This window comes from Peromyscus californicus, unplaced genomic scaffold (assembly GCF_007827085.1).
Source record: "Peromyscus californicus insignis strain IS unplaced genomic scaffold, ASM782708v3 Scaffold_10__1_contigs__length_136768540, whole genome shotgun sequence".
In the NCBI taxonomy this organism is placed as follows: Eukaryota; Metazoa; Chordata; class Mammalia; order Rodentia; family Cricetidae; genus Peromyscus; species Peromyscus californicus.
In genome coordinates, this window is record NW_026294391.1 from 30431548 (window position 1) to 30458059 (window position 26512).

The window sequence follows — 26512 nt, forward strand, 5'->3', positions numbered from 1 at the left end:
GTAAGACTGACAAAACTCATTTATCTTCATTTCGATTTCTCCCTGGACACAGAGCTAACCCAAATTTCAGTCTCTCTTGTAGTTAGATGAGGCCATATAACAGAGTCCTTACCAATGGGGTATGAGAAGCCCATACAAACCTCTATGAAAGCTGAACAGAGGGGCACAAGCCTGTAATCCCAGCACTAAGGAGGCAAAAGATTGCCACAAATTCAAGACTGGCCTGGTCTACATTGTAAATTGCAGGCCACCCAAGGCTACAGGGTGAGAGCCTATATCCAAAAAGTAAATGAAAAATAATTTCCCCAATAACAAGCACATTTCCTTCTTATAAAAACAAACAGAGTATCCCCCAAACCCCTACTGCAATCTTCTATCTTCTTTTTATCCAGCTATTCCAAGATGGTATGAGGTCTTCTATTAACCTGGATATGGCATGAGACATACACAAAATTTTATCATGTTAAAATATTAAAATTGGGGGCTGTTTTAACAGCATGGCAAGAAAACTAATGGGTTTCACTATATACCAAGATTCAACTTTCAAAACAACTGTCCCTTCCCTCCACCACCGTTCCTTGCTCTTTAAAGTTGTATAAAGTTAAGCCTTAGAAGGAATGTCTAAAACACAGTTTCAGAAAAGCCAAAGACTGCACCACCAACATATAATTGTAGAAAATAATTTTAAATAGGAAAATTCACTTGGATTTCCTAATGTTGTTGGAAATTGGTCTTTGGGATTAAATATACCACAGAAATAATCAAACTCCACAACTCAGCCTGAACTCCAAGGCAGTTGGTTGTTAGTATTTCCCAGCACACTACTTCCTCATACTTCCAATGAGTTTGAATTCTTAATAAACCAGGAATTTAGTCTCATTTTGCAGTGACGTTACATGAAGTTGTATGCATGCATATGAATGTTCTCTTCCCATCATCCACACATACGCCACCAGGAAAAATACAACTGTGAAAAAAAAGTGTCATCTCATTCTAGGCAACTCATTCTTGCTTTTCACAATCTGCAGATTTTCAAAATTGCAATGAACGCACATAAAATTTCTATCTCTCTGACATTTCCTCTGACAAGTGTAAGAACTTAACAAAACATTTTATTGTCAAGAAAAACTTTCTTTGTGAGATTAGTTCTTTTCCATTTCTTACTAAGAAAAATTTAAGATATTAACAATTAGTGAGATACATGCACCAAAGGGAATTTCACTTAAGAGCCAGCAACCATTCCAGGATTCAAATGAAGGAGGCCACACTGGTAGAATTCTATAACATCAAAACCATTCTGCTTTAATAGCATTAGGTTTTTCTACAACCATCTGTCAAAATATGAGGTATTTCACATTTCTATCAATGAAATTACGAGACTAGAGATCTGAACTTTGAAGTTCCTACCACACTGATAGTAACATCCACGGTACAAAGAAAGTAAGGAGATTTAGTGATTGGAACAGGAACTTCTATCTTGAAGACATGGAAATGGCTCTCAGAAGTCTGCCTAAAGGGAACTGGGGCAGGGTTTACTGATGTTCTACACCTTGATTTATGCTGACTTCTGAAGTGCGTTCACCTTTAAATTCACCACATCATACATTTATGATTTGAACATGTTTTCATGTATATATAATACAGATAGACTTTCCCCAGTCTATAATATTGGGGTTCAGAAATGTTTCAGATTCTGCAATATATCCGTAGACTTTAATAGTTGAGCATCTCTGATCTAAATATCTGAATTTTGAAATGCTCCAAAATCTAAAGCTCTGTGACTAGCAGCAGTTGAAGAACTTCAGATTTTGGACTATTTCAGATTAGGGGGTGCCACCTGTACTTCAATGACAAAATTTTAGAAGAACAAAGAGGAGGCAAATTAAATAAAACGTGTGTACTTTTCAAATGAGAAATATCTATATATGTACTACATTATATATGTGCTTGTACATACATAAATTATATATATATATACACACAATTTCTCTCTTTTGCATTCACATTATTTAATATACATAGTGCAGGAAAAATACAAACACATCATGGCAGCTCATCCTCATTAATGATTGTTTCTTTAACTGTATTTTCAACAAGAAGATTACTCCAGAGTTAAACATTAGACAAGATTACTGGCCTTCACTTGAGATTTGACTATATTTGCTAAGGCATTTATAATTTGAATTTGAGCCTCTGTTTACTTTACAATGCTGTGTTTTATTTGTGAAGATAATGCGTATTTTTACCTGACATCATAATCATTCTCATTTTTGCTAACAGGGAGAAAAATAATCTTCCTTTGCTCAGCTAATGGTAGAAGTCTCCCCATACGCCATGGAAACACACGCAAAGCAAATAAACCTATCTAATGTGCTTGTCACAGGTACTGTGCTTCATTAATGCAGAATTTATGGAAGAAAAAACCCAATGAAATACTTTACATAAACAGATGAAGATACTTCTATTACCACAAACCTGAAGTCCCAGCTCAGCATTCTGTAATCTTTATAATGGGCAATTATAATTGTTAGTATGAATATAAGTTTGATAGTAGCTATCAAAGTTATAAACATACTTGAGTCAAGGGCACCCATCTCTAAGATCACTGGCAAGGGTGAAAAACGGAAGAATCTTACTAGGTATCAATGAGAATGGTGAAATAAAATAGGTTAATTTAGACCAAGAAACACACCATACAATATGAAAACATAAGGAATATGGCATTTTAAAAATCAGGTAGTTCGGTATGTGTTTTGTGAAAAACTGCCCATGATGTATAGAAATCTTTAAAAACAAGTTTCAAAAGTAAAAAAAATATGTTAGGCCAATGTAAAAGCACTTGCTGCACAAACTTGATGACCTAAATTTGATCTTCAAATCTCAAAGTAGGAGAGAACCACATCTTGAAAGTTCTTTTGACCATCAAATGCCAGTTACGACATATGCACATATGTGTACACACACAAATAAATACAAATTTTTGAATTTAAATATATGTTATATGTTCACACCATAATGTAAAATGTCTGCGTGTGTAAAATAGGGAATATGTGTGTGTATATTATGTATCTACAAGTGAATTTGGGGCAAGGATAGAAGGATATTCACCAAATCACTAGAGATGGAGATGGAAATTGGGGCAAGCTTTGAGAAATATGAAGGAACTTTATATATTCTGTATCTACTTCCTTAAAGTCTATTTTTTTTTGTTTTAGGACAGAGTTTCTCTGTGTAACAGCCATGGCTGCCCTACAACTAGCTCTGTAGACCAGGCTGGCCTTGAACTCAGAGATCTGCCTGCTTCTGCTTCCTGAGTGCTGGGATTAAAGAAGTGCGCCACCACCACCTGGCCCTTATGATCTAACTTTTGAAAAGAAAACAAAATTGTACTTGTTTTATATTTATTATACATAAACACACACACACACACACACACACACACACACACACACACGCTCTCCATGCCCACATACACAAAATAGATTTCTTTCATCTGTGATTATAGTTTCATACACAATCTCATAATTTACAAGTTAAGCATGGGTGCCTATTATTTCTAACACTACCACATATACTGTCCTATTTGAAGATCAAATTATTGATTCAATCATATGGAAGCAAGGGTTATTCATGATTTTTCCCCTTACCATTTCTGTGGGTGAGACATGCCATAAAGAAACAGTCCTTTCCTCAGCTTCATTGTTGATAGAGACATAAGAAGGCTGGTAGACTTTGGTTGGCTCTATTACCAGAACCTAAAATAAGAGCAGCGTTTTATAAAACACAGCAATCTACAACAGGTGACTCTGCCAGTGAGGAAGTGGAAGAATTTGTACTCAACAAATACAAAGGAGCAACTATGCCAAGCATGGCTCTAGGAGCCAGGCCTATAGCATAGCACATAATCCTCATGCATCCCTGGCTGCATGAGGATTCTGTTTCAATGAGGACATCCAGAACAGCGAACCACAAGGCTATCCAATCCAATGGCACACAACACTTCAAAAAGAGTATGTCGGAAGCGGGGAAGTTATGCCTCATCCTACAGGGAGGACAAGAGAGGCCCACTTGAGAAGGTGACAGAAGAAGGAAGGAAGTTACTGTTTTTGAGAGAAATAAGTAAGTAGACAGACAGGGCAGCCAGCAAGTACCAAGTGTGTACATATGCAGGTAAATGAAAAGTGAGTGCTGTTTCCAAGTAACACTAGTTAATTGGTTAAGAACATGTGAGGGCAACAAGGAAGAAAGGGAAGGGAAAGAAAGAGCACGTAGAAGTAGGTGGAGGGAGAGGACGAGAAAGCAAATTCCCAAACAGAGCAACAACACATTTAGTATGATAAACTTAAGTACAGCTTACACAGGTGTGTGCTTTCTTATTGATTCGTACCTATCCAATTTGAAACATTTAAAATTAAAACAATATTTTAAAATATATTACCCAGAAACAAAATAATTACAATCACTTCCAATAACTGCATTTTTTGAGTAGTTAATGAAATTCTTTTTAAAATCACCCATATTCACAAAGTATCATGGCATAAATATGAAATACAATTATTGAATTTCAATTTCTAGAATACTTAGATATCTTACTTATAAAAATTTATGAGATGCCCATAAAACTGAAACAAAACTAAATGAAAAGCTAAAAGCAATTCTGCTTTTTCAACAAGGTTTTAAATATTAATTAGTAGCACTGGAGGCAAACCAAAGTTTTGGAAAAGACAATTTGAAATTCCATGTACAACATGTTTTGGAACAAGATCTCTTCATTTTTGTCTTATTATTTTTGAATCAAATAATTTCTCTCTCTCTCTTTCTCTTTCTCTCTCTGTGTGTGTAAGGGTGCTGTTCTAATTATTGGGGGACATGTAGCAGACCCCCTAGTCCTTACACCTTATTGTCAGTAGCATCACCTCTTACATCTGGTTCTAACAACCAAAAATGTCTCCAAATTCTGCCAAATGTCCTTGAGTGAAACAAAATTACATTCAGTTGAGAGCCACTATTTGAGACACATGGGCAACTTTTTCCCAGAGACTAACTTATCATTTGCTGATTCCACAGAGGACTATTATCCAAATATTATAACTTGCAGTTTTTTCCTTTTTAGAGTTTTTAATAATTATATAGTATGAATGCTGTGGGATGTTCTGTATGGCAAATGTGTTGCTGATTGGTCAATAAATAAAACACTGATTGGCCATTGGCTAGGCAGGAAGTATAGGCAGGACAAGGAGGAGAATAAAGCTGGGAAGTGGAAGGCTGAGTCAGAGAGACACTGCCAGCCACCATGATGACAAACAGCATGTGAAGATGCCGGTAAGCCACGAGCCATGTGGCAAGGTATAGAAATGGATTAATTTAAGCTGTAAGAACAGTTAGCAAGAAGCCTGCCATGGCCATACAGTTTGTAAGCAATATAAGTTTCTGTGTTTACTTGGTCGGGTCTGAGTAGCTGTGGGACTGGCAGGTGATAGAGATTTGTCCTGACTGTGGGCCAGGCAGGAAAACTCAAGCTACATATGAATACCCAGTCTCTTTGTTCCATCTTAAAAGATTGGGACTAGGGGTATTGCTCAGTGGTAGAATATTTGTCTAGCATGTGCCAATTCTTAGGTTTGATCCCAGCAAAGGAACAAACACCCCCCCCCCCCCCCGCCGCCCCATTTTGCATATCTTACTGGAAATCTGAGTCCATTAGTAACTTCATTTGTTGCTTCAAAAATTATATCTAGCCAGAAGTTAAGCCGTTCCTGCCTGGGTGAATGTTCTGTAATGGGTCTCTTGAAGCGCTGAATTAACAGCAAGTTCTGAACTAATGACCGCAGGTACCTGGGGAAAAAAATCACAAACCTCATAAATTAGATTCCTAAAGAAACTGAAATCAATTCTAATCCCTTTCAAAGAAGTTTCCCAAAACAAAGCCTTATGTACTTCAATTTGCATTTGTCATGAGCTCTTCATAAAGTCACTGAGCAACCACATAACTAATCATAAGAAATAAAAACAACAGGCAAAATCAGTCCAACACAATTCTAAAAGACAGCTTTTTCTAACACCTCAATTTTAGCACATACTATCCAACATTTTTTGGCCAAGCATCAGTATGACATCTAATTGTAGTGGAAAGCATGGGATAACTGTTTTAGAAAACGAAAGAAATTAGTTTAACAGAAAAAGCAATTACAAAATTCTAATATGTCAAATCCCTTTTCTTTTTAAAATTTAGGTAACCTATCTGTTTAAAGGTATTTTTAGAAATAGTATACCAAAACCTTGATTAAGCATGCTCTACTGACAATATCTTGCAAATCCATAGCATAGTATCACAATCAAATTACAGTATAGTATCAAAATCAAATTCTGTCATTGATACAGTCAAAGTGGAGCTCATGCCTATCACTATGAGCCACCACCTCATGTTGCTGTCCTATAGTAACAATTACCTCCTTCCTGTCCCCATCCTCTCCCTCAATTCTAGCAACTGCTTATCTAAAACTTGTCTTTGACTTAAACAAAATAATCTGGCCAGGTAGACTTTCATGTCAGGAAGCCTTGATTCTGCCTATACTTTGCTATCTTCAGCAAACTGAATATTTGGAAATGTAGTTGCCAGGCAATGGTGGTTACAAGCTCTCTGGTACTAAATAGGGATGGTTAATATGAAAGCATCATTGTATTATTTGGTTCTTTGAGGATAAAGTATGGAGTAATCTAAAAAAGTAGACCAGTTAAGACTCTGGCTGACTTGTTTGGGCACTTACCAGGCCTTAGCCATCCAAAAGTGACACATTCCACATATAGGTCTGGCCCTTGTCTAGATACTAACACTGCTCTAAGCTCTGGAATATCCTGTCTGCTAAGGATCTGTTTTACAGGGCCTTTGGCCATGCTAGATAGTCTGCACTAACAATATGACTCATGGTGGAAGCCTTTGTCCATGCACCATATCAGTCTGACCTCTGGAGAAGCTGACGACTGATATTAAGAGCAGCCACATGAACACTTTGTGCCAACATAATTCACCTTAATTTAAAAAAGCTGCTCATCAAGGCTTACTGAGCTTTCCTAGCTGGCAACACTTCATACCTGCTGTCACATACTGGTGATGGGAGAATTACGCACCATGCATACTATTCCATTGAGAAATGGGAATTGGAAGTGTGTACATAATCTCCTCTAGATACATGATTCAAGAATTTTGCCATCACTGATTTAATTTGTATTATTTTGTTGTGACAATCCATTAACAGTGAGTATAATAACAATTGTGAGTTCTCTAAGTCCTTCAAGTAAATCCTAATTATCAAACTGGTATAGTCAGAAGTTTTCCTGTGTCCCAAGACTAGCTTTTGGGTACTGGGCTCTCTTGACAGTAGGCACAATATTATCAGTCAAATCAGATACTGATGTAAAGGCACTAGATCCAACCCTGGGGCTTCCTCTCTCTGGAGTCTACTTTATCTGGTCCAGTCACAGCAATGTACTTTAAGATTAGGATGTTGTACACAGAAGCCATTCTAAGAGTGTTAGATACCCAATGTGGATGTACACTTTCAGTCTAAGAGAATTTCCAAAATGTTGATATGGTCTGAAACCAAATGTTAGTTTGTTCAGACTGGGATAATAGAGTCAAAGTGGGTATGATTAAAGAAATTCCTACCCCCAGAATTCAACTGGTCTACTAAACTGAAAAGTAAGAACTAGCAGGTAAACATGGGCCATTTGAAGTAATTAAAAAAACATGCAAATGTAAGGTGAGCCCTAGTCAGAGAATCCAAAATCTGAAATGTTCCAAAACCCCCAAATTTTGAGTGTTGTAGCTGTACTTCTGTGTTTATTACAGCATGATTCACAGTAGCAGAATCATACAATCAGCCTAGGTGTCCATCAACAGGGAAAAATGATATAAATAATTGAGTGTTATTTGGCTATGAAGAATGAAATTATAACATTTGATGGAAAATGGATGGAACTAAAGACCATTAAACAAAATAATTCAGGCCATTGAAGAAAAATATGTGGAAATGTAGTTTTATTTTTTATTTTATTTTATTTTTTTAAAGATTTATTTATTTATTATGTTTACAGTGTTCTGTCTGCACATATCCCTGCAGGCCAGAAGAGGGCACCAGATCTCATTACAGATGGTTGTGAGCCACCATGTGGTTGCTGGGAATTGAACTCAGGACCTTTGGAAGAACAAGCAGTGCTCTTAACCTCTGAGCCATCTCTCCAGCCCATGGAAATGTAGTTTTAATTTAAAAAAAAAGACTTAAAAGTTGAAGGGGTACTGTTTTGGAAAAGGAAGGAGACCAGAGAGAAGGAGAGGAGATGGGAGAAGGTAAAGGGGGTGAGTACATTCAATAATTACATGATCATTCATACAGAAGAATTTAACAATGAAACCCATCATTTTGCATAGTCAACATAAACAATTTTAACATTTGGGTTTTGAAATAGTTCGGATTGGAGTTAGGGATGCTCAACTAATAAAGACTACAGAAATATTTTTTTTAAAAAAAGAAAAACAACCCAAACTCCCAAATATCAAATGCTTAGAGTTCTAAGTATTTCAGATAAGGAATATTCAACCTGAAATAGAGCTGTATTTTAGAAAACTCAGATAACATGGATAAGAGAAAACATAAAATTAAAACCTTTATCAAGTCATCTCTCTAAGGTAAGTCCTATTAATATCTAAGATAACATCCCTCTTTATCATTTACTCATTATGCAAGTATCTACTGAGCATTTATTATGAGACTATAGCTATCAATAAGGTAATCATAATTCTAATGGAGCTTCAGATATCTATGTGGAAATCTGATATTGTCCATGTTTTTTCTATGAGTAGCATACCAAGCACACATTTTTTTAATTAACATGAGAGTCTGTAGAAAAGTGGTTCTCAAAGTGTGGTCCCCAGATTATCAGTAGTAGCAGCTTATAATTTGAAAATGCAAATTCTCAGACTCTACTGTAGATCTACTTAATGAGACACTAGAGTTTGGGCATCAAAATTTAAGCTTTCATCAATACTAATGATTCCAATGAACAGTAAAGATTGGGAACTACTAATGCAGGAAACTACAACCTGAACCTGGCCTTTCTCATTCTCTGATAAACCCTGAACATACTCCCTGTCTTTTTAGTAGTCTTCTCTGCACAGTTAAAGGGTTGACTCAGGGGTGTTGTTGTGTCACCATTTTATTAACCGGTCTTTATTATTAGTCTTTTAGTTCCAGTTTTCATTGGAGACAAACATCATTCCCCCCCCCCCAAAATGGCTTTAAATACTCATCAGGGTGCCACAGGAAGGAGCTGGGGTGAGAGTTTGTTCCATGTATGCTGAGAGACAAAAAAGGGGGGTGACCTGTGTGACAAGGCCACTGGGGTATCCCATCCCTACCACAGAACAAGGCAGTAGAATAAGAGATCCTTTCTGGAGGGTCTCAGGGCCATGTAGGAGTCAGTCCTTCCTCGGAGGTAAGATCATCTGGGAGGAAACTGATCAGCAGCTCCCACAATGGCAGTGGCAGGCAATATCTTCCTCAGTGGTATTGCTGGTAGCTGGGATAACCTAGGGCCAGAGGTCCTTTTAAAGGATTGGGGTTCTATAGAAATGGGGGTACATTGTGGAATAGCCAGGCAGTATAGCAACTGAGGACGATGCCAACACCCTTGATGAAGGCCAACAAAATACCCTACATCACCACAGAGCCCACCATGGCTAGCGGACTACTAAGTGCTGCCAGCTCAAGAATATCATTTTCTTGATGTTCTTTTTCAGTTTTACTATATGCTTTATCACAAACACATACACATACTAATATCAAACAGCATTTTGCTCTTGAAGACACAAACTAAAAGAAGTCAAGAAGACTGACAGTCTAGTGCTGTGGGATAATGCCCTTGTACACTGGTTTAATAAAATGCTGATTGGCCAGTAGCCAGGCAGGAAGTATAGGCAGGGTGAGAAAACGAGGAGAATTCTGGGAAGAGGAAGTGTTAGGATTCTGCCACTACTCCAGCTGCATGACCACACATGCACAGTTTAGCAGCTAAGTAAGGGGTCTTACGTCTTACATCATCAGTGTGCGCTGGTGATTATGTGCGCACGGTGTGGTCATGCAATCAGCGCATGCATGGCATAGCTCTGTAAGCCCACCTGTGCATGTTCACGGGAATCCTTAAAAAGCCAGACACTGACTCCTCCTCCACCCTCTCTGCTCTCTCTTCCCCCACTATCTCTCTCTCTCTCTGCTCTCTGCACATGCTTCTTCCCCAGGCCTGATTCTTTTGTCACCCCCTCCAAATAAAGCTCTGATACTGGGTTTTGTCGTGGCTCGTGCCTCATGATCTTTCCGCTTATCATTTTTAAAAACAACAGGAAGGGCTGAGACAGGAGTCACCAGCCAGACACAGAGGAAGCAAGATAAGGCAGAACTGAGAAAAGGTACCAAGCCATGTGGCTAAACATAGATAAGAATTATGGGTTAATTTAAGTGTAAGAGCTAGTCAGTAATAAGCCTGAGCTAATGGCCAAGCAGTTATAATTAATATAAGCCTCTGTTTGTTTATTTGGAGGACATGAGTGGGAGAGATGTGTCCCGACTGCTGGCCGGCTGAGACACAGGAAAACTTCCAGCTACAAGTCTAGTCTCAGGGACAGAGCATGCAAGGATAAATTCTAGGTGAACACGTACCTGTCTCTTCCACCCTGCACATAAAAGCAATGAGCCCTCAAAGCTGTTACGTTTGTCTTAGCTTCTTTAATAAAGAAGCATTAAAGAAGGCAAAACAGCATTTGTTGCTCTGCTGTATCTAACATTTTCTCCTTGAATGAGACATTTCAGAACAGGTTCAGATATGGAGACATGAGATTACTAGGCACAGATGGGACTTACCAGACTGGGGGTTTCAGTTTGAACAACCTCTCTGCTGCCTGGACAGCCTTCCCAATATCACTTGCCAACATGCTGACGGTGAAGAACTGACCTACATCCCAGTAATTGTTCATTTTCTCCAGGCTCCCTTTTCTTCCCAATAAACTGTTCAGCCGGACACCTTAAGAATTTAAATTTTGATATCATGAAAAAAATCTTTCTAGTTCTGCCATATTATATAAGACTTTAGGAAAAGGACAAGTAGGCATTTTATTTGGCTGCTGTCTCAGGTATGCTCCTGGCAAAGCAACTCTAGTTATTTGAACCAACACACACACACACACACACACACACACACACACACACACACACACACACACACACACAAACACACATCTTTCTATGTAGGCCTGGCTATCTGTAAGTCACTATGTAGAATAGGTGAGCCTTAAGGAGAATCCACCTGTCTGTGCCTCCTGAGTCCTGTCACTATACCCAGCAAGTTGAACATAATTTTTTAATGCTCAACTTATATAACTAAATCCTAAACATCTGCAATAATAAATAGCTTTACCTATTTTCCTTAGTTCCATCGAAGTTTCAAACTGTTGTCCAGCAACTATCAGCAAAACTGCAAGGTTAATTCCCGAATAAAGAGATGACTGGAGTTCAAACCCTTTGCGATACCTACAATTATAGAACCAACAAATTCTTATTACATCATCTTACTGATTTAGAATGAAATGGGTAGATAATAATACAAACTACCTTTTCATGAGATATTTATTGCTCTAATGTTTTATAGTCCCTCCCTTAACCCTGATGGACAGGTACACACATCAATGTTTTGAAAATGTCATAGAAACATGGTAACTTACACTAAGAAGTTTTTAGTTTTCCTCCTAAGATAGTTTGACTATATTGACTACATAAATAAGTAAATCATATGAAAACATACAAAAGAAATTTAAAATCCATTATAATCCTCCAAATGACCATAATTTGATATCTAAGTCTCATTTTAAGTTAAACTCTCAGTGTACATTGGGTATTATTATTTTATAGTAATGGCATCGATCATGGGTTATTTCTCTACATGCCATTTGCTTGCTTACATTATCAGAACACTGAATCACTTCTTCATGTATGAGGATACTGCCTGAATCTCAGATCCTAAATGCCTATCAATGCAAATGTGCAGGGGAGGCAAGAGGTAGGGAATTACCATATTAGGATAGGGAATGAGATTAAAAACTAGGTGTGCCATTTTATAGGAAAAAGTTTACAGTTTCTTTTAACTCTCCTCTTTATTCTTTACTAGACATAAAATATTTATGACTACTATGATAAGGAAAAATGATTTATTCAATGGAGTAGTAACACAAACACAGTCAACTACCAAGAGAATTTAGTGACACACTAGTTTTTAAAGTGAGAAGCTATCATTTAGTCAGTTACAATGTAGTTTTATGAGCTTTGGAGGATAATACAAGTACCACCACACAGACCAGACACCAAGAAAATCATTGCTACTCCACTCAACAGAATTCCAACCTTTCTCTCACTCTTCAATAGTGTAAGACTTAAAATTATTTTCTTATTGGATCTTCCCATTTTTTCTGTCACAATGAAAAGTTATACCAAAGAAAAGCATAGTGGAGGTTCATGCCTCTATTCTCAACACTTGCAAGGCTGAGGCAAGAGATTTGCGATTAACTCAATATCAATGTCACCTTAAAGTAGAATAGGTGGGCAAAGAGAGGGTGATGTGGGATCACAGTCTAAGAGGGAAGTTGAGCTGGAGATCTCTAAGGGTCCTAAGGTATGGGGGTGCCTGGGAATCCCAGAAATATTTATGTGCATAGAAATAAGGTGGCAGAGATGTATCATATTTCTCCACGCTTTTGCTTTTGGTAGGCCACATGACTTCTTTTAACAAAATGTGGTAGAAGTGAGTTCAAGTGAGTTCCTGAACATTAGCCCCAATAGGCCTTGTAGCTCCCACCTTCACTTTCAACACCAGCTGCCAAATATGCATGAAGCCATCTTAGGTTTTTCTAGTCCTGCCTAACCCTCAAGCTGATAGCAACTTTAGGAGTGAGGCCTAGGAGAGGAAATGCCTCAAAATCCCAGAGAATCACAAGCCTCCAAAAAAACGTAGCTACTAACTAACATTCAGGGATTTTATAGAGCAAGGACACTCCCTAAAATATATTCATTGCCTAGAAGTGAGAATACTCCTGTTAGAAATGAATGTCAGTCTTGGATGAAAACTCTCTCATGATGTCCTGTCCCATTTAAGAGTAAAATAATCATCTTATGTTTCATTTCATTGCTCTTCTTTTTGCCTGTTTCTCACCATCACTAAGTGTATCCAGCATGCTTCTGCCCCAGCACCTTTGCCCTTGCTCTCCTCTTACATGGAACACTTTCTTCACAGTTACTTGTGAAGCTGCACTACCTTCATCTCTGTACTGGCCTTAACTATTCTATTTCAAAACACAAACTAGGGGCTGGAACTACAGCTCAGTAACTGAGCACTTGTGTAGTATGCACAAGATCCTGGGTTTGATCCCTAGCACCCTCAAAATAAATTAAAAATTTAGACCACTCTCTCAACCTTCTTTTTACCCTCCCTCCCTGCTTAACTCCCCACCTAAGTCTTCACCATCAGCTAATAGCCTATAGATTTTATTTGCTTGCTGACTTCCCTTACCAGCAAGGCAAGGTCCCCAAAGATAAGGATTCATGTCTGCTGTGTCTGCATCTCCCATGCAGAAAAGTGTCTACTACAAAGTAAGCCTTGAATAAACATGTGTTGAATAAAGACAGGCAGACATGAACAGCTCACTGGAAAGATGATGCCCAATGGTGGTGGACACAATTCTGGAAAGGGCAATTGGCAGGAGTATGTGAAGCCTCATTCTTTTCTCATGAATGAGTAAATGAATAGGATAAGCATAAGTAGCAGGCCTCTCTATTTATCAGGTCTTTCTCTCAGAACCAGGAATCTGAATATTCCTAGACCACATACACTGCAATCACTTTCGCTGTCAGTTGACAGGCATTTATGTACTAGGGAAAAGACCTGGCTACTCAGCCTACATGATTCCGCTCTATGCAGCACTATGTGTGCTATTTACCACTCAATGGCACTGTCTCTGCTTGCATCCTCTTCACAGCCTGAATCCAGGAAGATGTCCTTATAGATCCTCCCACACAGGCAAAACATGTCAGGAGCTGGGTGATCACAGCTTTGCAGAACTTGGAGCATGACCTGAAGAGCCTTCTCACGGTCACCTGTGCTGTTTCTCCTGAAAAATATGTTATGAGATCATAAACATCTAATTTAAGATGTTTATGTATATATGCATTTGTTCTATTCAAAGAATACTCTTCCCTTTTCAAATGTAGCAACTACTTAAGAACTGTGCCAGAAATCTCATTAAAAAGTATAGCCAATTCCTTTCTTGATTTTATTCTTAATATATCAGAAGAAGAAAATAGAAGAGAAAACAGTATTAAAAAGAGACTTAAGAGTCATGTCAATCAAATGCAATATATAAACTATGTCTAGATTCCTAATCAGATAAATCCACTGTAAAAATGTAAGTAAGGGACTGGAGAGATGGCTCAGTGGTTAAGGTTACTTACTGCTCCTGCAGAGGATCCAGACTGTGTTCTCAGCACCCATGTCAGTTAGCTCACAACTGCCTATTACCTCAGTTCAGGGACTGCAACTCCCTCTTCTGGCCTGTGCATGTACCATGGTGCACACACATACAAGCAGGCAAAACACTCATAAACATAAAATCAATCTTTTAAAAAAGTAAATCTGAGAAAATGTGAACACTGATATTAAGGAATTGTTATTAATTGTTATAATATGTATAGATACCATATCTATAGTTATTTCATAAAAGCACCCTTAACCTTGAAACATCTATGGGTGAAGTGGAATGTTTTGATTCTTAATAAAATCTGGTCTTTGAGTAGAAGAAAGTGAGGGTTAAGGTAAAGTAAAATTGCTTTTGCAAAGATAACTATTCAAGTGAATAAAGGGTACATGGAGATTAATTATAATGATGGTTAGTTTTACATATCAACTTGACTTTGCTAATGGATGCCCAGAGACTTGGTAAAATTATCATTTCTGGGTGTGTGGGTGAGACTGGCATTTGAGTCAATAGACTAAAGACTCACCTTCACCAGTGCTAGCTAGCACCACTAACACATTGAAGCCAGGGTAGACCAAAAAGGCCAATCTCAATCTATCTTCCTCCTTCCCTCCCTTTGAGCTGTGAAATTATCTTCTCCAGCCCTTAGACACTGAAGTTCCTGGTTCTAGGTTTTTAGACTTCAGGGATCACATACAATGGCCCTCCTAATTCTCAGGCCTTTGGACTCATTGAATTCTACCAATGGCTTTCCTGGGTCTCTGGCTTGCAGGCAGCCTATGATGGGGCTTCTCAGGCCCCACAACCACATGAGATAATTTTAATAATAAATATTTTTGCATTTCTATTCCCTCCATCTTTTTTAGACATGATCTCACTTTGTAGGCCTGGCTGTTCCCAGAACCCACTGTGTAGACCAGGCTGGTCACTCAAACTCACAATAATTCTGCCTTTGCCTCTCTAATTCTTATATAAACATGAGCCACTATGCCAGGCTCTTCTTAGATTTCTGTATTTCCTATTGGTCTGTGTCTATGAAGATCCTTGCCTACAATCACAATAGTCTCCAATTTTGAATATTTTTGAAATTTTACATAAAAAATTAAAAGATAGGCAAGCATCCTGACTTTAAAATTCCACTTCTAGAATTTATAATATACAATTTTCCCAACAAGTTTTGAAAAATACTTTTGTTATGGCATTGCTTATAATAGCGAACAATTGTAGATAGCTGCAAATATCTGTTAACAGAATGGACAGACAAATGTATAACAACCAAGCTATGTAATACTATGCAGCCCTTAGAAAGGAACAAATACATAATAATGTAGAACAATAGCCATAATGTTGTACAGAAAAATGCTAGTTAAAAGCATGATCTTGTTCTTTGATATAAACACTATTAACACATATGCTCATGCATACAGACAGAAGCCTGGAAGGATACACCTTAAACTCTTTAGAAAACTTCTGTGAGGATTTGTATAAAATGGTTGTTTTTATGCTTTGTTAATAACTAGTCTAGTGAATCTTTTAAATATTTTGTTGGGACATGCCACTCAGCCCAAGCTGGACTGAAACTTAGTATGTAGCCCAGGCTGGCCTCAACCTCATGGCAATCCTCCTGCCTCAGCCTCCCAAATTTTGAGAATACATGAGCCAGATACTACACCCAGCTTTATAAAGAAATTATTCTTCTTAATTTCTTGGCACTTTTATAGCAGGTTTTTGTTTTCTTTCCTAAAGACACACCTCAAAAACTTACTTCATCATCTAAGAAAACAGAATAGTACCTAAATAGCCTTTCTTAACTGGGGATCCACAATAAAATTAAACTCTAGAGAACATTATTGTATCATTTGTATGACTATTTTCTAAGTTCTCCCAAAGATGGTACATGACTAGTCCCATTGCACACTCAGGAAAGAAATTTATTCATGTCATTCAGTGGATACCATAGGGCATTAGGGATTAATTCTCTTGTTGGAACATAACCCAGATTGAGAAGGGCTAATCTGGACACTTGGCATCCTTCTGTTTTTCCACTCTCTCTTTTCCATCTTCTACTTTGGTCTTGTCTTAAATGCATTTGTGTTCCTGCTCTCTTTGTCATATAGTATCTAATTTAACCAGCCTGAAAACCAGATTGCTTTTTATATAGCCTACCATGATATTCTTTAATTATTAGAGCTAACAGATACCAAACCAACTCAAATTTACTAAAGCATTTAGATAACTCCTAATGTCTATGGTAAGAATACAAAAAAAATATTAAAACTTTAATGAGGTACAAAATTTCTACACCTGCCGGGTGGTGGTGGAGCACGCCTTTAATTCCAGCACTCGGGAGGCAGAGGCAGGCGGATCTCTGTGAGTTCGAGGCCGGCCTGGTCTACAAAGCGAGTTCCAGGAAAGGCACAAAGCTACACAGAGAAACCCTGTCTCGAAAAACAAAAAAAAAAAAAATTTTTTTACACCTGTTACTAGCCAACTTTTGAGGGATGAAATATTTAGGATTTTTCAAAGAATGTACTTAACTCACCTAAATGCTTAATTGTTGCTGAGAATTCAGGTTGGGACACTTTTTTCTGGACTAGTTATACTAAAATTTCCTTTTGAGATTTTTTTCAATTATTATTAACTTGAACTTACCCTTGTTAAAACAAAATGCCTTTGAATATACCCAAAACAAAAATCAAGCACCTTAAAAATGAAAAGCCAAGAGATTTTCAGCTTAAAAGTCACTTTAGGACAGGTGCTAAACAGCTAATCCCTTTACTGGTTACTAACCAGCTTTGAGATCTCCTTATCATTTCCAGATCCCAAGTATCCAGAAACAAGCCCTACAGATAAAAACTCCTATGTTTAATCAGTCAGCAACATCATTTCTGACACTAAGGACATCTCATAATGATAAGAAAGTAAAGATGATAGTGGGTCTTAACCTTATTAGACACACCTAGGGGTCTTTAAAAGTCCAGGGACCCAGTGTGCACCACAGATCAATTAAATGTGACTCTCTGGAGATGAGAGTTTGACATCCATGCCTTTTATCCTGCACATTCTGACTCAGCATGTCTGCTTTATTGCTAAATCTATGGAACAATTCCCAGTCCTTGAGCTGTTTGATCATTTGATCTACATATGCATTTGACCTGTGTGTGCACTGAACAACTGTGGCTCCTTTTTCATTCATTTGATTAGCAGGACACTGCATTCACCTGTTTATCTTCTTACTAGAGCTTGATAACTACTTATCTTCTTACTAGAGCTTGATAACTACTTATATCTATCATCTTTTAACAATGGAGTATCTCCAAACACAAACATTTTACCCTTCTCCTCTGTAGCAAACACATTAGGTCTCCTCATGATACAATCTAATTATAACCTGAGTTTTCAAACCATCTATATTCTGATAATCATCAAATTTCTATTTCTGGCTCAGATTTTCCCTCAAATTCTAGATTTATATCTCCATCTGAGCACATCCTTTGCATGTCTAACCCCTCAAATTCAATACATCTAAAATCATTTGATATACTATCATAATGTCCTTCTTGTAGCCTTCCCCATCTTGTTTAATGATTAGTCCATTATTCTTGTTATTTAGGCAAAAAATAACGTTAGTCATGATTTATGTGCCCTAATACTGTTTATTCATCAAGCAGATGCCACTGGTTTTTATTTCAAACCATATCTGAAAAGTCCACTCCTCATGAATTCCACAGTTACCACCATGGGCCAAACCACTATCATCCCCCCACCTTCTCCCTTACTTCTCTACAATGTATTCTTTTAAACATAACTTTATTCTGTTGGCTTTTTTTTTCTTTTTTTAAATGTGTAGTGGAGCTGGGTCCCCTGGAACTTAAAGCCACCATGTGGGTGCTGAGAATTGAACCTGGGTCCTCTGGAAGAGCAGTCAGTGCTCTTAACCACGGAGCCATCACTCCAGCCCCTTACAATGTGTTCTTAACACAAAAGTCATTGATCGTCAAACAATTTTCTATCAGGTAACAGCTCTAAATCTACCCTCTCCTGGAGCAAGATGACTGGGCAGTGTATGCCTGCAATCTCAGCACTCTGGAGGCTAAGGCAGGAGCAGTATTATAAATTTGAGGCCTGGCTACACAGTGAGACTTGGTTTCACACAACAACAACTCTTCAGGGATGCTTAGCTTAGGAAAAGTATCATTTTCTAAAAATGGTCTTTTCAATATTTTCCAAGCTCTTGAAGCTAGTTATCTCTCCAATCTCATCTCTTACCATCTATACTCCTCATCGACTATTTATTCTGCTCCAGCTGTGCAAGCCTTGTTCAATGTGCTGGTCTCTACCTGTGGCTTTCCTCCCCGTGTATTTAAACTACATGACCCCTGATTACTTTCTAATGAGTGAGGTCTTCTCTGATGAGACCACCATCCTTTCTAGAACATTGTTTGTTTTGCAGGTACCAAAAACATAACAAAAGACTTTAGGACATAAAAGCATGTGAACAGTCCTTCCTGTGGTGGGAAGTCATGATGAAGTCAAGTCCAGAACTATGACAATTTCCACACTTGCTTGCCTGGTCTAAGTAGATGACTGAAAGAAAGAGCCTTTGATTGCTGTGGGATGTCTTTCTGTACACTGTGAATGTGTTGCTCTCATAGGTTGACAAATAAAGCTGTTTTGGCCAATAGCTAGGCAGAATAAGGGTAGGCTGTACAATCAAACTGGAGATGAAGAAGGGCGGAGTCAGAGCAGATGCCAATAGCCACTGAGGAAGCAAGACATATAGAAAAAGAGGTAACAAGCCATGAACCACGTGGTGATGCATAGATTAATAGAAATGGGTTAATTTATATGTAAGAGCTAGTTAGTAATAAGCTTGAGCTAATAGGCCAAACATTTTGTAGTTGATATTAAGCCTCTGAGTGATTATTTATAAGTGGCTGCAGGAAGGGTGGGACAGAGAAACCTCTGTTTACATTTGATAATAAAGATAGTAAAGACAAGGAGTAAGTCAGCTTTTTTCCCCCTTGGAAAACAGTATTAAGGTGATAGGAGAGATTCCAATTTAGAATCACCCCTAAGCAAAAGAAAATCACTCACTCTAACAATTCTGTTACTCTAACTCCACCCCCTGAATTCAGTCTAGAAAGCCACAAATGAAAGAGAAGCTCAGAAACCAAAAGCTGTCTCATGCATTAATCACAGCATTTGGATTCCAGGCCCAGCAATAACTGAATCCAAAGATATCAGAAATGGCAGTTCCTGGCTCTTCTTGCATAAATATTGACAAGACAGAAAAGGTAGCAGAGGGACAGGAGGTTGGGGGTTGGGCTAATCACAGGTGAAGTGAATCAAATTAAAAAGGCAATCCACTGTCAACCCAGCTATTCTCTAGAACTATTAAAAAAAAGCCATAAATGCTATCACCAGGCCTAGGCAAGGCTTCCAATATTCATAGTAACAAACAAAATAAAGCCATACTTCTGACTCAGGTCTTTTAGATATGATGTGTGGAGTATAGTACAATTCTAAGATGTGCAGAGAAGCAGAAAAATGTGATCCAATTATTGAGATACAACATAACCAACTGGACTGACCCAGAGATGACTTTACTCAAAGTAAAAGAACTTGGGAGAGGTGTGGGTACCTGTGTGCATGATCTAAGCATTTTTGGGAGGCTGAGGGAAGAGGAACTCCATGAGGTCCAGGCTAGCCTGAGCAACAGTGTGAGAGACTCTGCCACAAAAAAAATATACCCCACACTTGGGAGGCAGAGGCAGGCAGATTTCTGTGAGTTCAAGGCCAGCCTAGTCTACAAAGCGAGTTCCAGGACAGCCACAACTGTTATACAGAGAAACCTTGTCTTGAAAAATAAACAAACAAAAATCTACTCCGAACAAGAATTTGAAATCAATTATTAACAATGCATTGCTTCTATAAATATTGTGTGTGGTAGGGGTGGAGAAAGGGAGGAAAAGAGGGAAGAGGGGAGTAAGGAATAAGGTAGAGAGAGGAGAGAAATGAAAACTCTAGAACCCAAGTCTAAGAACCATAGGAGAAAAATTAAAAATCATTGAATGGGCATATACAAATTCTGACACTACCAAAAAGAAGAGGAGCTGGGGAACTAGACCAATCAAAAATACACAGATAGGGGCTGGATGGTGGGCAAAGTGGCTAGGAAGGGGGCAAAAAAGATTACTTTGGGGGAATAAATCATTGTAGCTCACAGCACTGGTAATCTGATGAGTATATTTTGTTGGCCGCACTCATCAAATTATATCCTTACAATTTTACATTTTATTGTCTATAAAATATGACATGATGAAGTTGTATTAAGAGCAATCAGAAGACAATTGGTATATCTGAAAGTGTTTTATTGGGCCACTGATGGGTCTGTTTTCTTTCAGATATTCTCCCAGTCTTCGCTATTCTGCTTTGTTCAGGGAGTTAAGTCTTCAGGCTTCTGATGACCATCTATCTGGCTGTAGCCATTGAAAGGCTGTCTAGGCAGGTAATTGGAGGATGGGGAGGAGGAAAGACCAGGCAATTTGTCTATTCTTTCTTGGTTTGGGGTAGCTCTAGCCACAGCTGGTTCTCTTCCACAGACAGCTCCCAGGAGGCTGCCTCAGGATCACTACTCCAGGTAATTCCTGTATCTGGTAATATCATCTCTATTCTAGACAGCTCCAGGAAAATAGTGGCAGCAGCTTCCTATAGCTGCTAATTTCTAGGCTGACTCCTGGTTTTCTGATTCCCTCCTCAACTCTTTCATTGCCTGTGTAACCAATTTCCTGTGTTCAGTTTCCTCTATTTTAAATACAGAAGGTAGTTTCTGTTTCCTGACCAGGCTCTGATAGATACACACCTGCCATAGGAAAGCAGGTGCCCTCCACTGGCCAGATGCCTCATATTTACAGAAGAGAAGGGAACAACTAGAGACAACCTGTGTTCTCATATGAACAATGCCCATAGCCAAAGAAATACAATCCAAAATAGTTATTTCCTACTCTACAAGTGGGTCCAAGTTATATCATAGGGCAGCAGCACTCCTGCTGTGCTCCCATCATGCCAAGTTCCTCCAGCCTTCAGGGGGATTACAAAGAAATACGTGATGGCTCTTCAGTGACTAGAAGACCGTGCAACAGAACTGGACGTTTTGCAGACTGTCTCTCCTACTTGCACAAAGGCAGCAAGCAGGATCTGAAGCATATTCCTGCTTGATCCTGTCCTGTGACATGTTACCATAAATCTTCACAATGGGTCTAGTTAAGTTTTCACTTCTTATCTACAAGTTGTTGCAGGCTCACACAGCCTATTTCCTTTCCTTCTTGATCACCCAGACTCCATTTCCCAATTTCCCTTGCAGTTAGTTGGGGTTTAATTTGGGTGAATGAGCATATGAAGGAAGGAGTAGCAATCCCTCACCAGGCACATAGAAGCCTCCATACAATGACTGAAGAATAGAAACAACCCTAATACCCACCAACAGATGAAATGATAATTAAAATGTGGTCTATGGAATGCCTGGCAACAAAAATAAGTACTGACAAAATCTACAACATAAACAAGTGTTTAAAATATTATGCCACATGACAAAAGCCACACTCAAAACAACACATATTTTATCATTCTATTCATAGGGAGTGGCCAGGGCAGGCAAAGCCATAAACAAGGAGGAATTGGTTAGCTAGTGAGGTGAAGGAATTGGAAGTAACTACTAATGGGTTGCCAGAATAGATTAATAGTGAATAGGGAGGAAACCTGGAGGAAACAAGAAAGGGAACTGACTAGTAATGGATAGATTTATTCAGGGGGGAATGCTGCAAATGGTCTAAAATTAACTGTGGTTATATGTCTAGTTTTATTATAACTTGATATGCTGTTTGGTTGATATCCCTGGGAAGCCTGCCTTTTTCTGAAGGGAAAGGAGGAGGAGGGGCTGGGAGGAGAGGAGGGAGGGAAAACTGCAGTCAGAATATAATATGTGAGAGAAGAATAAATAAAAAAGAAAAATTAACTGTGGTTGTGATTGTACAACTCTGTGAATATGCTAAAATTCACTGATTTGGCTACCTAAAATTGGTGAATTGCATGTATGTATGAATTACCTTAATAAAGAAGAAACAAAACACACAGCTCTTCCCCTTCCAATTCACTATGGTCTTCAGTTTTTATCACCTGACCAACAGGAGCTCCAACAATCTATGAAAGGACAGAGCTTTGAATGGATAGAGAATAGACTGTCAAGGAATAATATGAAGAAGGGACTGTCTAATCAGAATACATCTACATTGGGATGTTGCATGAGGGAAGAGAAATTTTCATCATTGTAAGGCACTGACTTTGTGGGCTGTTTCTTACAGTACGTACCTTACCCTGGCGAATACATAAGTCAACAATGCTAAGGAGGCAGATGTTTCCATGGTCAGGAGGATAAACTCTCCTGAGTCTCTATCAGATTTCCCCTTTGGAAAATACCTGGGGTCCCTGACTAGGAAGACTTCCATCACCACTGACGCTGATCTAACCTATGTAAACCATCACTCTTCCACATCCTTTGCTTTGGGTCCTAATTCAATGGATACTGTATGTGGAGGTTTGGATGAAAAATGTCCCCCATAGGCTCTGAATATCTGATCCCCTTTTGGTGCTACTATTTGGGGAGTTTATGGAACCTACGGGAGGTGAGTCTTGCTGTTATGAAGTATGTCATCACTAGGGTCTGGCTTTGAGAGTTTATAGTCTCATCCCATTTGAAGTTCACTCTCTCTACCTCCTTCATGTGGATGGAAATGGGATCTTTTAGCTTCCTACTGTCATACCTGCCACTTACTTCCATGCTTCCCTCACCATTATGGACTTTCTGCCTCTCCTGTAAGTCAAAATAAACTATTTCTTTTACAAGTCATTTTTGGTTATGGTGTTTTACCACAGCCATAAAAGTAAATAATATACTATGGATGGTGTTATCACCAGTAATTATTTTTTGATATTTTTCTATATATAATGAATATAACTGAAATATTTTATGCAAACACTCACATGTAAATGAAGACATGAAAAGATTTACTTTTTATTGCCAAACCCTGAAAATAACTATAGCATCCATACATTCATTACATATGGATCTCTTCCAACTCTATACTGTAATCAAGCACTTAGCCATTAATTAATTTACTCTATTCAACAAATATTTATTGAACACGTGCATAGAGGTCACACAGTGATCTTAGGCATTGGGCATACAATGGCCTAGTATTTACCATGACACAGTCCCCCACTCCTCAGAGTCTAGTGAGAGAGAGGATAGATATTAGACAAATAAATACAGAGATGTATTCCTTTCAGATTTAGTACCAGCCTCTCTCAGAAAGGGATGCTTGAACTAATTCTAAAGGATGACCCCAGTCAGTCAAGTAAGTGATGACACAAAAACCATTCCCAGCAGAGGAACAGCACATGCAATCTTCCACAGGTATCAACAGCCTGCTGCTCCTCACACTGAAGACCAGGCTAAAGAGAAGTGAACTAGAGAAGGAACCAGACCACTGGAGCTATGACTAGCACTCTTCTGAAAAGTTTCCCAAAAGCTCAGCCTAACCAAGAGACACCTATCCAGAGGACCTCAGAAGTTTTTGTTCAAACTTCACACTTTATTCCATACGGCTTTTCAAAGTTTAGCTCCAAGATGTGTTTGCCTAAATATCTAAGGAGCAGCTTGTTCTGTGTAGGCATGAACCACCCCTTTGGCCTTCCTCACATCCTCACAAATACAAGAAAGTTGACACATGGGCATAACTTCCATGTTCTCAAATTCATTTTCTGTGCATTCTGGCTATCCAGTTAATAATCCCATAAGAGGCAGACTTCTAGGAACTCAATTTCTTTTCATTTGATTTGCTAGGCAAAATTTTTTTTTTTTTTGGTTTTTTGAGACAGGGTTTCTTCGTGTAGTTTTTAGATCTCGCTCTGCCGAACAGGCTGGCCTCGAACTCACAGAGATCTGCCTGGCTCTGCCTCCCAAGTGCTGGGATTAAAGGCGTGCACCACCACCACCACCACCACCTGGCTTAGACAACTCTTCTTAAAAGCACAAAATGGTATTGTTACTAAAGTAATATATGGTATCCACTGTACCGGGGTGCTACATGAGACCTAATTTAATTCTTTGGTAAGAATGGGTGACAAATAACTTTTAAAATTTTAAATTTTGGGGCTGGAGAAATAGCTCAGTGGTTAAAAGCACTTGCTGTTTTTCCAGAGGATCTGGATTTGATTCTTAGCACCCACATGTTGGCTCACAACTACCCATAACTCCAGTTCCAGGGGATCCAATGCCATCTTCTGGCCTATATAGGCATCAGGCATACATATAGTAAACATACTCCATCCAGGCAAAACACCCATACACATAACATTAATTTTAAAAGACTCATTAAAATATAAAATTTAACAGTTTCATATATGTGTATGAGCCTGCATAATACAATTAATTGATTATATTCATTCCCATGACACTCTATCATTACCCTTCTTTCCCTCTAAATTCTTAGTGTTCAGCTGACGTTTTGCTAAATACAGTGTCTAACTACTTTCAAATATTTCTGTTTAACATACATAGATTGGTGATTCTTTCAATCTTGATCAGACAAGCTTATTTCAGAGGACAATGGTTAACGCAGAGAATTATAACTGTCCAAAGTGTTTGAGAATAAGTGACTGTGATTACTCAGCCATAGATGGGATGGCTCTAAAAATCTTCCACCAATGCTGAGGAAACATCCCGGAAGAGGGGGTGGAAACAATTTAAGAGTTAGAAGATAGGAAGGAACACTGTGAAATGTTGTCCTCTGGACATGACATGGCTATTAACACACATGAACTCACAGCATCTGTGTTTACCAGCATAAGACCTGCACAAGATCAAGCCAGATAAAAATTTCAACATGGTATATGTTGGGGGCAGTAGACTCCAGATGCTTTAGCCCTAACCGAGGGGCTATTGGCAGATGACAGCTGCTGGGGGAAGAAGAATCACTTTTCTTTGGGGTGGGTGGTCACTGGTAGGTAGCTCACACCTCATTGTATGACCACACATCCATGCACATATGGATAACACAAATTGGACTCAGTGTGCTATTTAAAATAGAGGATATAAATTTTGGAGGGAGGTGTATTTAGGGGCAGCCTGGGGGCAGTTTCAGGGAGGAGTAGGGGATGGATGTGACCAAGATATATTTTATACATGTATGAAATTCCAAAGAATAAAAAAATTAAAAAAATTTTTCATTCTAGAAGGTCCTTTGATAATTAGCAATGTTTCATTTGGATCCATGACAGAGCCAACAATCTCCATCTGTTCATAAAGGAGGGGTCATGGGGCAGTTTTCTCATAGCGATTCTCCCAAGCTGCTCTCAGAAGCAGCTCCATGTATGTGTGCATAATCCAGAGATGTACCGCTAAAAGCTTTCTGGGTACTCATTTATCAGACACTCAAACAAAACTTGTTTTTGAGATGGGGCTTTTCTGTGTTGCTCAGGCACTCTCAAGCTCCTAGGCTCAAAAGATCTGCTTGCCTCAGCTTTTTAGTAGCTGGGATAACAGGTGTGTGACAATTCACTCAGGTTAAAACCACTTTTGAATAGAGAAATATTACATCCTAGCAAATAAAAAAAAATCTTCACTTGAGAGAGAGTGGGGGCAGATGGGAAGAATTGGAAGGGGAAGAGGGAGATGAAGGTGTGGAAATGATGTAAATACAATACTCATGTAAGAAATTCTCAAAAAGAAAAAATATTAGATAAAGGAGAATACAGACACATAATAGTTTTTAGTTTTAATGTTATAACTGTTAAAATTTATCTTAGAAATGTAAGATACCAGCTGTCATCTTAACATTTAATAATTTAGCCATTATTATATACAGAACAAGCTAACTTAGA

At 38.5% G+C, this 26512-nt stretch overlaps 1 protein-coding gene across 1 annotated transcript in view; it reads right to left on the reverse strand.

The window, feature by feature from the left end:
* Map3k15 (mitogen-activated protein kinase kinase kinase 15) overlaps nt 1–26512 on the reverse strand; it is a 131443-nt gene that overhangs the window by 36967 nt on the left and 67964 nt on the right. The window contains 5 exon segments of the mRNA XM_052725719.1: nt 3648–3755; nt 5685–5835; nt 10914–11073; nt 11467–11579; nt 14036–14206. Coding sequence (XP_052581679.1) covers nt 3648–3755; nt 5685–5835; nt 10914–11073; nt 11467–11579; nt 14036–14206 — 703 coding nt within the window.